The sequence below is a fragment of the Hyalella azteca genome, unplaced genomic scaffold, assembly GCF_000764305.2.
Source record: "Hyalella azteca isolate HAZT.00-mixed unplaced genomic scaffold, Hazt_2.0.2 contig3657, whole genome shotgun sequence".
NCBI lineage: Eukaryota > Metazoa > Arthropoda > Malacostraca > Amphipoda > Hyalellidae > Hyalella > Hyalella azteca.
In genome coordinates this window covers 1-14,434 of record NW_025933899.1, presented here as the reverse complement: position 1 = coordinate 14,434, position 14,434 = coordinate 1, and the positions used below count along the sequence as shown (strand labels likewise).

General features: G+C 34.6%; 1 protein-coding gene across 1 annotated transcript; it reads left to right on the top strand.

Moving 5' to 3' along the window:
* Positions 1 to 7,053: 7,053 nt before the first annotated feature.
* On the top strand, positions 7,054 to 14,428 carry LOC108676194 (glutamate receptor ionotropic, kainate 2-like; the record flags this gene model as incomplete). Its single annotated transcript, XM_047879731.1, has 7 exons — positions 7,054 to 7,141; positions 9,367 to 9,522; positions 9,808 to 9,980; positions 10,736 to 10,884; positions 11,843 to 11,984; positions 12,652 to 12,813; positions 14,318 to 14,428. Coding segments are annotated over exons 1-7 (981 nt in total), but the record flags the coding sequence as incomplete, so codon positions are not given.
* Positions 14,429 to 14,434: the final 6 nt, after the last annotated feature.

Sequence of the window (14,434 nt, the reverse complement as noted above, 5' to 3'; positions counted from 1 at the left end):
CACAGAATACTATTTCATATTTCATTCGAGAATATAAAACGCCAATCAATCTTGCTTGCAACGAGCGACTGGCTGCCGATCAAATTGAATTTTATTCACCAGCGAATATCTGCATTGTCCAATACCGTGGCCGCGCACCGCACAAAATACGATGAATGCATTGGCGATGCGGGCGCTGAGCCGACATGCATACAGCGTTACTACGCCGTGGAGATATTTTGTATTGGACGAATGTTTTAGTCCAAATATTATTTGAAACTTTTATTATATTTTATTTTGTATCACGATACTGAACTATACATGAGCCAGCGATGGAGGGAAACACAAGTTCAACAACCGTGTTAATATCTAAAAACATTGTAAATTAGTAGAGTACACTTCGTCTGAATGTAGGAGCAAATGGAAGGACTCTCAATTACTTTAATATGTTCTTTATGTTTTCAAGGCAATCAAGAACACTCAATCTGAGGCGACACTCAGAGAAATGAGGGAGTCTTTGTCAAGGAGCCATACAGTTTTTGCCCTCGTCTGAGTCATGCTGACCCAGTTTGCGCGGTTAGAGGGCGTATCAGCTAGTTCAACGTCCTTTCTATACTGAAAAAATAATACGAATAACAAATGATGCACTATTTAGACAATGACCCATCAAATTTTCTGAGTGGGTCATCAATTTCCTCGTATCTATAATTGTAAAATTGTATGTAACATTCCTGAAAAGTTTCTTCACAGCACAAAATTTATGAGATAAAATTAGTGAAGCAAAATTAAACATAGCATGAATGCATGTTTAATTAAGAATAAGATACGATACTTGCATTTTCGGTAATAAATACTAAACGGGGAATTATTAAAAACATTTATCACGCACTTTTGAATGTTCTATATGCTTCCCTGTACTTGCACAAGACCACATCCTAGAACACCAAACTTTTTGAAGTTGGGGAATCGCTTTCAGTTCACCCGCTGCTATAAATCGACATGAATTCCCTGAACAAGGGGAATATCTAAGGGTAAATAATTGAAGCAATTTCCCCACACGCATTGCCTCGTTAACAAAGTGTGAGGGCTTCTGTGTAGGATCTGCTGTGTGGGATTAAGGACATTAAGGGTTTGCCTTGCAACCGCAACTGCTGTATACGGGGAAGGTTTATGCCAGAAGGTGCGATGTAATATGATACATTTAAAATATAATAAACTAGTGAAATAAAATAGTTCCCCATGAGAAAAATTATATTGATATGAATAGTTTTTTCTGTATTTCAGTACTTAAAACAAATGCTTCTAACTACAAACCTGTTTTCTCCAGGCTTTAGCTTGCACATTATGGGAAAAATATACACTTCTGAGGGGAAACTGATATAGCTTCTGAGGACATCGAAATTTATTAATATGCACAATTTAGCTTCATCGGTCTGAACCAGACTTCCATTTACAAATGAATTTCTCTGAGAAGATAACGTAATTAATTAAGATTTCCTCCTTAATCTCTGCTGGATGATTCTTGCAGGCAGCAGAGCTTTAATAGCGTTTCCGCAGCACTCAAAAAATGACAAGGCTTCGTTCAAAAAGTGATGTATTTTTTGTATCTGCGTGGGTTATTCTGGCCCATTCTCCCCTGGAGAACAGGGCGCATCAGACCTGTAGGCAGAATAAGTGTCATTTTTTGGACAATATCACAGACTCATTTTTCTGCGTGCGTTCTGCAGCAATAGGATGTTTTCTGTCGGTAATCCGCAACGTGCGCATTGCAGCGTCGGCAATGTTTTAGATGTCGTCGCGAGATCTATCCTCAAAATATCCTCTTGCCTTGTGAGGCAAGAGGATATTTTGAGGATATCATAAGAAGGACATCTTAAGAGGGATATTATGAGGAGGATGTTATGGGAGGATATTATGAGGAGGATATTATGAGGAGGATATTACGAGCAGGATATAATGAGCAGGATATCATAAGGAGGACATCATGCGCAAGATATTATAGGACATCAAGAAGGATATTATAAAAAAGCTATCGTTATTTCTCCAATTTATTGTGATAAATTTGTACTTAATTATTTAATATTTTTGTCTTTTGATTTTACTTGCATTTTTAGTGAGAGAAGAAGCCTGTGCATACGGACCATCAGATTCTCCTCACTTTCGTCCTGTCTCTTCTAGAGCAGCTTTCGCTTCACTGTTGGTTTAATTTTGTAACTAATGATCTTGATGATATTCATAGATTATTTCATGATATTTGTGAATTGTCATTATTTTGTTAGGAATAACTAGGCATAAATATTATTGCCGCATCTTGTTAAGTTCATTATTTTAGTTTATATAATCTTATTAGTTCACTACTACGAACAACAGATTAAGTGCATGCCCACTAGATTCAGTGCATGATTCAGTTTCGTAATCAATAAAGTGCCTAACAAAACCTAATTTAACCTAACCTAACCAAGTTCACTGCACTGCACGGTTAAAGTTCGGTTGTCTGGCTGGCGCTGAAGTGAGAGCGACAAACATCATCGTCGCGCTTACGTCGTGGGGATATTGTAAGCAGGATATTTTGAGGAGGATATCCCGAGCAGGATATTGTAAGCAGGATATTTTGAAAAGGATTTCACGAGCAGGATATTGTAAGGAGGATATTGTGGAGAGGATACCTCGAGCAGGATATTGTAAGCAGGATATTTTGAAAAGGATTTCACGAGCAGGATATTGTAAGCAGGATATTGTGGAGAGGATACCTCGAGCAGGATATTGTAAGGAGAATATCATGAAGAGGATATTGTAAGCAGAATATAGTGAGCAGAATATAGTGAGGAGGAAATCGTAAGGAGGATGTCATAAGAAGAACATACAAAGCATGTTTTCATAAGGATGACAACATAAGGAGGGTATCAATGGAGGATATTGGTTCTGATGGACTAAACGTAGCATGTTTCTTTTTTTCGCTGCCTACAATGTATGGATGCAAGAAATGTACTCAAATTACACGGGGATGATAACAAGATGCTCTAGGGGATATAGTCCCTTCATTCACGTCGTGGTGAACGCGCAGGTTTAGCTGAATGACGGGCAGTTTTGTACGTGAAAAATGAAAGCGTTGCGGTTATTGCCAGGAACAGCAGACGGTGCAAGTGTGAGCTACTCTTAATGATGTGGACTATATTTTATGTATATTTGTCATATTTTGTATGCGTGTGTCTGTGTTGAAGGTCTGGCGCCGCAATATAAAAGAGGCTGATGAGAACCTTGATCTGAAGATTTGTCCTCAATGGGAGAAAAGGAAAGGATTGGAGGAAATGGAGGGAAGGATTGATCAAAAATAAAACTTAGTACTCAATGCAGTGAATGACAGAGAGCGCATTTTCTCAAAATCAACGAAAACGTGAAGTCACAGACAGAGGACGGACGGACGGACATGACGAGCACAATAGCGCCTTTTTTCCATAAATGACAAAATGCGCTAAAAATTCAAACTATATTTTCAATTTCGTTTACTTGAATTGAATGCAATTACGCAAAACAGCTCTTTTCATGCTTTAAAACGTGAGACAAATAAAATTTATTGGTTCTATTCAATTTTGAATTCTAATGGGTCTCACTTGATTTATCATTCAGCAGATTTATTATTATTAACTGGATTTGTAATGATGTGATTCGGGATTAAGAAATCGCTTCGATTATCGATCCCGAGCAACGACGGGCTAATCTGATGGTAATGCAGGATAACATTTATTAAACGAAGATTTAAAAGAATATTGAGCTACACTTGAGTTTTGGGAAATGTAAAACGTCGAATTCGCCATGGAAATTTCTGGAAAGTAGAATAATTTCTAAAGAATATCTTATTAATACTAAATTAAGGCTTCATTTAATGGCTGTAGTCGTAAAGCATCTCATGATCAGGATCGAGGAAATAAATACGCTTTTTCTGGTCTCAAAATAGATGTTACAAGTTATATAAATACAAATACATAGAAAACGATTATAAACAGTATAAATCAAATCAGCTATTAAACAAAGTAATTTGTACAGGATGACTGTTGCAACATTTGAGTACTTACTCTAATAAGAGGTTCTAGCGCAATGTATCATAAATACTAAAAGCTAGAATGAAGTTGGCTATTGTCGTATTCATTGTGGTTACTTTCAGATATAAACAAATCGTAATATTACAATTAAATCTAATTTTAAATTTCTAAATATTCATAATAGATTTGTCTCATTATAGATTTTTCACACATTATTGTAGCTTTATTTCATGTTTTGAGTTTCGTTCTATATTTGAAATTTAAATTTCTGAGGCAGAAGAGAGTAAAAAATTCTGCTGCTTGAAGGTTAAATTTTCAAATGCCAGGAGTGAGGTATATTTTATTCTTATTTTCATTTTTATTATTATTATTACAATTAATAATACTATCAATATTATTTTATTATTATTGTTATTATTTTGAAAAGCCCAATCAGGTTGATCTGAGGATGTCATTACAAGGGTTGAATGTACACTCATGTAATCAGGTTCTGTGAAGCCAAATATCGTTAATAAAAATAATAAAGTCTTCACAAAAGGATTTACATTTTTATATCCATTCATTATTTACATTTAATATTAATGGATGAAACGGTGTCACGGTCGAAGATTAGCCCCTGAATGTCATGTCAAAATGATCACAATTATCACAGCTAGCTGCGGGTCTCGCACCCACAATTCATTGTCTTTATTTATAATGTTTACCTACTTCCTTGTTAGAGAGATTTTTCTTTCGGATACAGAATTTAATTTTTAAATTTTTGTGTCTGGATAAGTTCATTTATTTCCTAAGCTTTATATATGTTTTCAAAATACGAGAGGCTAAAACTTGTGAAATTTAAGCATGGAAGATTGAATCCATGAAAAAAAATGATTCAATTAAAATTTTTTGAATATTTGAAGTCTAATAAAAATTATTTCATAAATTTATATAAACTTATTTATTTCCATATGTATAATTTTTAGTGATTTATAAAAGATTAATTCTGAAATACGTATCCTTCAACCTATTAGAGTTTCGTGAGACGGGCAATGCCAGTGCGCTGCGAGCTCTCGCGAGGTGAGGTGTGCGTCGCTGCTCGGTGATATTTCACACGTGTTGCCAAGAAATTTTACGCGGACTTCGGATTAAAAAATTCCGAAATAGGATAATTTATATGACGTGAATTCTAAGTGCCAGATTAGATAAAAATAACATAAATTCAGAGCAAACGACATTTAGAAAATCACTAGCATTAATTATTGGTAATAAGAATTTTGAATTAATACTTTTGATTAAATAAATAAAATTGTAAAATCTATCTTTCATTGAATTTTGTTATCAAATTAATCAGATCACCAAATTTAAATGCAGACACATAACTGGAGATAACAATAAGTAATAAAAAAAACTGGGAGGACAAAAAAATTTCAAGTGTCATTATTTTTAGCAGCGATATTACTAGAGGGTTAATTTTGCATTACAAATAAAATATTTTTTCTCCCTTCAATATTAATAGACAAGAGAAGCTGAACTATTGACAATTTATGTCCTCCTGTTGGTGAATACAAACTAAAACAATTATTTCTATTGATCACTTATTATTTATTATCTTGTTACAGTAGTGCATCTGTTGACTCTGTTTCATGCGAGTGTTGCAATGATAACTAGGATTTTTCGTTTTTCATCAGTGAGAAGTTTGAATTTTTATTGACAAAATGAAATCTCGTTCAAAAACCACTACAGTGCTCTGGAGCTTCGCTAAATTAAAAAAAAATGGGTAATAAAAGATTTGTGTTTTTTATTAATACGGGTTAAATTTATTTTTAACATTCTATGATCATGAAATTGTTCGCAACGGAAAACTTTTTAGTTGTTATATAACACCGATTTGAAATATTCAATGTTTGCCAATACCTGCTTCAGTGTTTTATACACTGTATTTTTTGTAGGTTAAATATAATGGACGTTTAGTTTACGGCATTCAAACATAGATTAAAAGATTGAGTAAATTGTTCATTTAAACGTGAGATAATAAATAAGTAAATACATAAATTAATTAATAAACTATAAATAATTATAATATTTGGACTCAAATGCACACATCGACATATAACAGAAATCCTTTCAATAGAGTCAAATTAGTAATCTCTTTTGGTCGAAAAATTCATTCACTAATTTAATTTCATATATTTCTTAATAATATTTACTAAGTTTACAATGAACTTGTTAGCGTCTTTTATTGCAATAAAATTATTATTAAATGTTTACCAATCTCTTTATATTTCGGAATAATTTGGGGCCAATTAACTGTAAAATATTTTTATGGAAATAAAGAAATTTTGTTTTAAAAAAAGAGAAATTTCAAAGAAATTTATGATACAATTTTTTAGCATGGAATTCCATTTAGATTTTTGAAGAGGTTAAATAATATTGTGGTCAAGTTCCCCTGAATCTCTGATTGTGGGAGGAATTCGATTTTCGACTATTCCTGTAATTAGGATATCGAATTTCATTATAATATTCCCTCCAATTCTAATATATAATCTTATTATATTTACATTTATGATTTTTCACCTCATTCACACTAAATTTCCAGTGGGGCTTTTGATGTTGCAAAAATTTAATTTCCTTCCAGAATTTGTGTGAAAGTTTTGAGGACAGCAGGGTTTTTGTCATGAAAGCTTACGATGAAATTTGCATGAGTGATAAATTTTTACGACTTCCCAAACTTAGACTTGATAGCTTCTCACAGAACTTTGGATTGTTCAGGCCTCCAGGGTAAGGGAAATTATGGATATTGCTGATTGAAATTTCTGCAGGATTTATTAGCATTACATTGTGCGATAGCGCGGTTGATTTTGATTTTCTATATAATATGTGTAGAGAATTTGTTTATTACCAGCGTTGCTCCGATTAAGTAATTCCTGTAATTTTTTAATCCTGTTATCCAATAATTTCTGTTATCCTGAATCGATTTAATAATAACTAAACCGATATATTTTAGTGATATTAAGAACAAAATAATTAAGCAACTTTTCATTTAGCCTAAAAAATGATGGCTCTGCAATCAACTTTAATATCCTGCTGGCTTTTGCTGCACATCAACGACGCGGCCGGCAAGTCAGATATTGTCAGAATAGGTGAGTAATTTGGTTCACGATTCTTCATAATGAACATGCAGTATTCAGTCTCAAAATCTTATTAAAATTAACTTGCAGAACCTTTCACGGCGAAAAGTATTAGTGGAGCTGAATAACTAAATATATGTATAATATTAAAAAAAGCGCTTGTTTTGCTTCATTTATTGTGTGGACTTATAGTCCTTCACAACTTGCTACCTGGGATTAGTTCTAACTATTGTTACATGGCATCGCAGCTGTTAACTACTGGGGTATTTAACTAAGAAACCCAGCCTTTTTATAGACTTTTACTTCCGCCCGCCGCAAGGTTCTTGTCTCTTGTCCTCGTGATGCATGTCCTGTATAAGCTGTTGACTTAGCGTCTCAATAACACAGTGAACTCAAAGCTAATTTATTTACTGGTAACTGCATTTTGATTTGTATCCACAAACTACTCTTGGACATTAGAGACAGTTGCTTGATGTTAGTTAAATGTGACTAGTAACTAGCGCAGACTAGATTGCTGCAGGTGCGTGAAGTTGGTTAAAAGAGAAATTACCGCAGACTAAATTGCTGTAGGTGCATAAGGTTAGTTAAATATTAGGAGTACTTACGGCTAACTAATTGACTGTTGGGGCTAAATTTAGTTTAATATTAAAAATAATTACCGTAGACCAAATGATTAAACGTGCGTGAAGTTAGTTAATTATTAAGAGTAATTACCGCAGACTAAATTGCTGTTGGTGCGTAAAGTATTTAAATATTAAGAGTGATTAAAGCAGATTAAATGGCTGCAGGAGTGTTCAGAAAGTAAGTAAGTTATTTATGTGGGTATTGACATTGAAAAGTACAATAACGTTGAAAATAACAGTGAAACCCAAAAGCCAGCGAGGGATATATTTTGTCTAAATTTATTTTTCTTATCTTCAGTCTTTATTTGGATATCAACTTCCAGAAGGCATTTGTTCTTCGGTAGTTACTCTTAATAAATTAGAGTATAAAAATCACAGTCTGGTATCCATCTGAACAATGCATGACAATTATTTATGGGCCAATACTCATTTCAAAAATAACAATAGCAATTTCAGGCAGATATTCTTTTATTATATTATTTATTACTTATCAATAATGAGCATTAACTATTTAACTGGAAGCGCGAGGATATTTTTTAATCATAGCAATACTTTAGCAGATTGTTCGAACGAAACTAAATTTTGATTGATTAAGCGCAAATGATGAATTTGTGCTAATGAAATAACCTTTGCATATTTTCGCTCGTAGTATTGAAGAATTTATTTTTGATAAACTACACTCGGCTTAACTTCGCGCTGATAACTTTTATCCCGTTTGTTTTCAGAAAATTAACCTAATTTTTCCTACTCTTACATTAATAACTTTTGCGATTGGAAAAAAATTCGTGTGCTTTACCGGTATGGCTGTCATTGTTGTTGATATTTTCACTTTATTATTACTGTTTTAGTTATAATAATAATTTATGCTCGTATTAACTTTGTAACTTTTGTTCCGTTTTATTTTCGGAAAATTAAACTAATTTTTCCTACTCATGTATTAATAACTTTTGCGACTGGAAAAAATTCGAGTGCATTACCATGATGGCTGTCACTGTTGTTGATATTTTCACTTTATTATTACTGTTATAGTTATAATAATAATTATTTATACCTGTATCAATACTCCACTCGATGCTGAGCTTTTAATACTCATGGATATTTCTGTGAATTTTTATGTTTAGAAATTTTCACGTTTTTCACCGGACGGCTGAAGGTGCGATGTTTAATGCATCGAGTATCAAAAATTGGGTACCGGAGTCACGTGCATATTTGAATTTCCGCTCCGAATTGTTGAGTATTGCCACTGTAACGGAATTTTTATTTCAGTTATTTTTTACGTGATGAATTGTTTACCTGTAAAAATAAATACGTGTTGAATTGTTTGAGGAATGCCACTTTAACGAAATTAATAATTCAGTTATTATTTTTTTGATGGAATTGCAATTTAAATACATCTTAAATTTTTATTAATAATATAAATGATATTTATGTAGACTGTATATAAATTCAAAAAGTCTAATGTAAGCAATTTTCTATAGTTTTCAGCCGAAGTTGCAAGACCAGGCAAAAATTGTTAATACATCAGAAATCGAAGAATTTTCCACGATATGCAGATTTTCATTTTATTTAACAATGCACCGCGAAATAGTTTCATAATTATAGCCGCAATCTCAGGCGCAATCTTCGATGAGCCCAGCCTGCGGGAGGAGCAAGTTTTCCGCGCTGCAATCGAGGCAATCAACGGCAATCGAAAGCTGTTGGCACACAGCAGATTGTCGGCAATTATCGAGACTGTCAAACCTGGCGACTCTATGGCAGCTTATAAAAAAGGTGCCTTAATGCTGGAGCAATAATGATAGACTTAAAAAAATTATTATACAACTCAAATTATTATTACTTATTAGAAAATAAGTTATCAGGATTTACGTGTTCACAGAGGAGAAAGATAAAAAAATTATAGTGTCTTTGAGTATGTCCTACTATTTATATGTTTAAAATGGAAGACAAATGCCAAATTTGGTATTTTCTCTCACAACTGCAAATTACTTCATAATTAAATGATAAAAGTCCGCGTTGCGTACACGTACTAAAATTAAGCCCGTTGCTGATGGCCAGCGTGCGCGATGCTGCAGACCGGCGTAGCGGCCATATTCGCAGGGTCTACAGATGGCGGCAGCGTACAGACTGCCTGCGACCATCTGGAGGTGCCGCTGCTTATGGCGCGCTGGCAGAACAGACGGCCGCCCTTTGCAATCAATCTCCACCCGCCCCCGTCAACCCTGGCAGCCGTGAGTACACTCCAGATACTGTGTAACACTGTATATATACCATATTAACCCGTATTTATGCCATATTAACCCGTATTTATACCATATTAAAACAATGACCAGTCAATCTCCACCCGCCCCCGTCAACCTTGGCCGCCGTGAGTCCAGATACTGTTTGAATACGTGTTTATACTGTATTTATACCGTATTATACCGTATTTATGCCGTATTTATGTTGTATTTATGCCGTGTTTATACCGTATTTATACCGTATTTATAACGTATTTATACTGTATTTATACCGTATTTATGCCGTATTTATGCCGTATTTATACCGTATTTACACCGTATTTATACCTGATTTATACAGTATTTAACCGTATTTAACCAGATTAATACCGTAATAAAACAATGACCGATCAATCTCTGCTCTCCGCCCTCAACTCTGGCCGCTGTGCGTCAACTCCAGATGCTGTGTTAAACTTTATTTATACCGTAGTCGTATATGAGTCGTATTTGTTGTANACCAATAACACACCAATAACACACCAATAACCCACCAATAACACACCCCAGCACGCCACTACCCCACGTTACACACTTCTCCCCTCCCAAGCGTACAGGTCGGTCCTACAGGCGCTGGAGTGGCAGGACTTGGTTGTCGTGTGCGACTCCAGCGATAACTCACCAATAACCCACCAATAACACACCAATAACACACCAATGACACACCCCAGCACGCCACTACCCCACGTTACACACTTCTCCCCTCCCAGGCGTACAGGTCGGTCCTACAGGCGCTGGGGTGGCAGGACTTGGTTGTCGTGTGCGACTCCAGCGAAGGACTCCTGCGGGTGAAGGAACTCCTTAAAGATGACGCCTTCAGGGTCACGCTCAGGGACCTGCCTCGCGGCCTGGATTACAGGTTATCCTTTAGCATCACTTGAATTAAATATACACAGAGATACAGGTTATCCTTTAGGATCAGTGGAATTATATATGCATAGAGAAACAAGTTATCCATTAGGATAATTTGAATTAAATATACACGGAGATACAAGTTATACTTTAGGAACAGTTGAATTAAGTATACCCAGAGATGCAGGTTATTCTTTAGGATCAGTAGAATCAAATATACATAAATATACAGGTTATCCTTTAAGATCAGTTGAATTAAATATACACAGAGATACAGGTTATTCTTTAGGATGAGCTGAATCAAATCTACACACTGAAAATTGATGGGTCAAATAGACCAAGTATTGACACGTTCAGCTGGTAGCACTGATACGCCATTTGAGGCGTCAAGCTGGGTGAGGATGACTCACATAGGAACAAGAAGTACATCGTTATTTGGACGAAATATCGCTCATTCCTCCGAGTGTACTTGGAGAAATAAAGTAAAGAATTGATTGATTTCAATTTAATTAAGCAAGAAACGAAAAAAACATTTCAGAAGTTATTGATAATATATGTGCTGAAAGGTGATGAGGTAATAAAATATTTATTTATTTGATTAGATGCCCACTAATAAAAAAAGAGAAAGAATACAATAATTAGAGAAGAATAATTCAGTTTATTACATATGATGTCAAAGATCCTTATTATATCTTCAGTTATATTATCTTTAGAAATATGCGCCTTTATCAACTAACATGCATGAATTTTTCGAACGATGGTAGAATTGCGTATGATATGCAAATTAATATTGTGTCTCTTACTATCATTTATTTTGTATTACATTTCCAACAACAATATCTGACTTGTGACTTCAATTTCTTATACTGAACATTATTGCATTGAAAATGTCATCACACTTTTTTCCTCGCCATTACCTTACAATGAGCTACTGTATATTCCTGTATTCTAATTACCCTGCCCAGGGAGCTTCTGAAGGCAATCAAGTTATCAGGAATTGTGCACATCCTGCTTGAAGTTCATCGCTCCAAAATACATTCCCTGCTGAAGCAGGCGCAGCAGATAGGCCTGATGACGGCCTATCACCACTACTTCATCACTTCTTTGGTGAGCACTCCCCTCCACTATAGCCATTATCATACTTCGATCCTCTTATTCAACAATTGGTTTTTAAAATAAATTGTGGACAGTTTTACAGTTTTTTTGCGCAGTTTCTCATATATAGAAAAATATAACTCAATACTCACTGCAGTGAGTGACAGAGAACGCATTTTCTCGTCGACGAAAACTTGAGATCACGGACGGACGGACAGACGGACAGACAGACAGACAGACGGACATGGCGAGCATTTTTCACAATAGTGCATTTTTCCATAAATGAGAAAATGCGCTAAAAATTATCAATTGTCAATGCTAATCAATATTAGAAAAATTAATTTTGATTTTTCTTACTATTTTACTGAAATTGTTACAAAGAGCACATGGTATCTAGAGCATAATTTTCCCACACTATGTATACAGTGTTTAGGGAAGATTTCATTAAATGCTGTGATTTATGCCGCGATAAATCATTTCCATTTTAACTACCCTGAAAATCCAAATACGATGTTCTGCTGTGATCAGTTTTGATGGAAATGATTTGAAGCAATTGAATTTATCGGGTATTTTAGAATGAAGATTAATTATTGTGATATAAATATGGTACAATATGATATTATAGTCTAAATATTAGATCAATTTGCTAAGAATCCTCCCCATCGTATCATTACACCAGGACCTGCACACTGTGGACCTGGAAGACTTCAAATACTCTGGCACCAACACCACAGCTCTGCGTCTCATTAACCTCAGTGACGGAACTCTGCAGCAAATTCTGCGCGATTGGTCTGCTGATCTCGACGACTCTGGGAATATTTTCGGTGGTGAAATCGTGTCGGTGAGAGAACTTGACTGAGTTTTGAAGTTTATGAACTTTAATAAGTTATGAAGTTTACGAACTTCAGTGCGATGCCGGTGAGAGAACTTGACTAAGTTTTGAAGTTCATGAACTTTAATAAGTTATGAAGTTTACGAACTTCAGTGCGATGCCGGTGAGAGAACTTGACTAAGTTTTGAAGTTCGTGAACTTTAATAAGTTATGAAGTTTCCGAACTTCAGTATGATGCCGGTGAGAGAACTTGACTAAGTTTTGAAGTTCATGAACTTTAGAAAGTTATGAAGTTTCCGAACTTTAATAATTTATGAAGTCTACGAACTTCAGCGAACTTAATTAAGAGAGTTGTGAAGTTTTCCGAAAATTGTTGGTTTGAACATAACTTCAGATCATGAAGCGGAAACGTTTTGGGTGTTAACATGTATATCGATTGATACCATTTTTCGAGCGAGGAATGGCTTTACCGAAATATTTAATAAATACCGAAATTTTCTTTTTAATTTAAAATGACAAGTTCATTCTTAGATCAAAACGTTTGATGGTGGATTATCATATTTCTAAGAAGTTTAAATTTTCCACTCATATATAGTGGAAAAAATGATATTCAATATTTCCTTTAATTATATTTGCGGTTTAAAAAAACTGTTAATGAACTTTAAATCTCTTTATGTAGATTTAATTTTTAAAATGGTATTTTCTAATCATTTATATGATCATTATACCTTTGCGCACAAAATCTTTGTTAACCAGAAAATTTTTCCAAAGCCGGTAAATATCTTCCGTAGTCCTCCAAAAATAATTGAAGATTTTTATAAATTAATAAAAGACAACCAAATTCACTCTAATGTTTCAACTCAGAAAAGCAGATTGAAGTGGCCTCATGAGCTCTAATTTTGTCATTGAATTCTTAGTGAGTGATTTCGCCCCTAGACAGAGCTGTCGCGAACGAAAGTAATCACAATATTTTTCTTCTTGAACTGAATTATCAGTGTGAATAATTATTATTATCAGTGAACGTGATTAAATTATCAATGAATTAACCCCCAGAAGGAGCAGGCACTTGTGAAATTTATCCTAATATCTTCCTAATAGGAAAATAGTGGAATGAGTTAAACCATTATATGATTAAAATGCATCTTTTCCTATAGAAAAATATGTTGAATTATATTTGAATTTTCTTTAGGATTGAATTCTCAGTCAATTCGTTACCCATTTTCTTCGAAAAACATGTTGAATTTGCTGTGAATTTTATTTTGGGATTGAATTCTCAGTCAATTCGTCCCTATTTCCATCGGAAAATAGGTTGAATTCACGTTGAATTTTCTTCTGGGTATTGTATTCTCAGTAAACTCTTCCCTATTTCCATCGGAAAATATGTTGAATTTGCTTTGAATTTCCTTCTAGGGATTGAATTCTCAGTCAATTCGCCCCTATTTCCTTCGGAAAATATGTTGAATTTGCTATGAATTTTCTTTTTGTATTGAATTATTTTCCAATTGACCGGCAGACGGAACTGGCGCTGGTGTACGACGCGGTGCAGCTGTTCGCCAGAGCGCTCAGCGACCTCGACAAGACGCGGGCCATCGAAGTGCTGCCGCTCAACTGCTCCAAGGAGCAAGTCTGG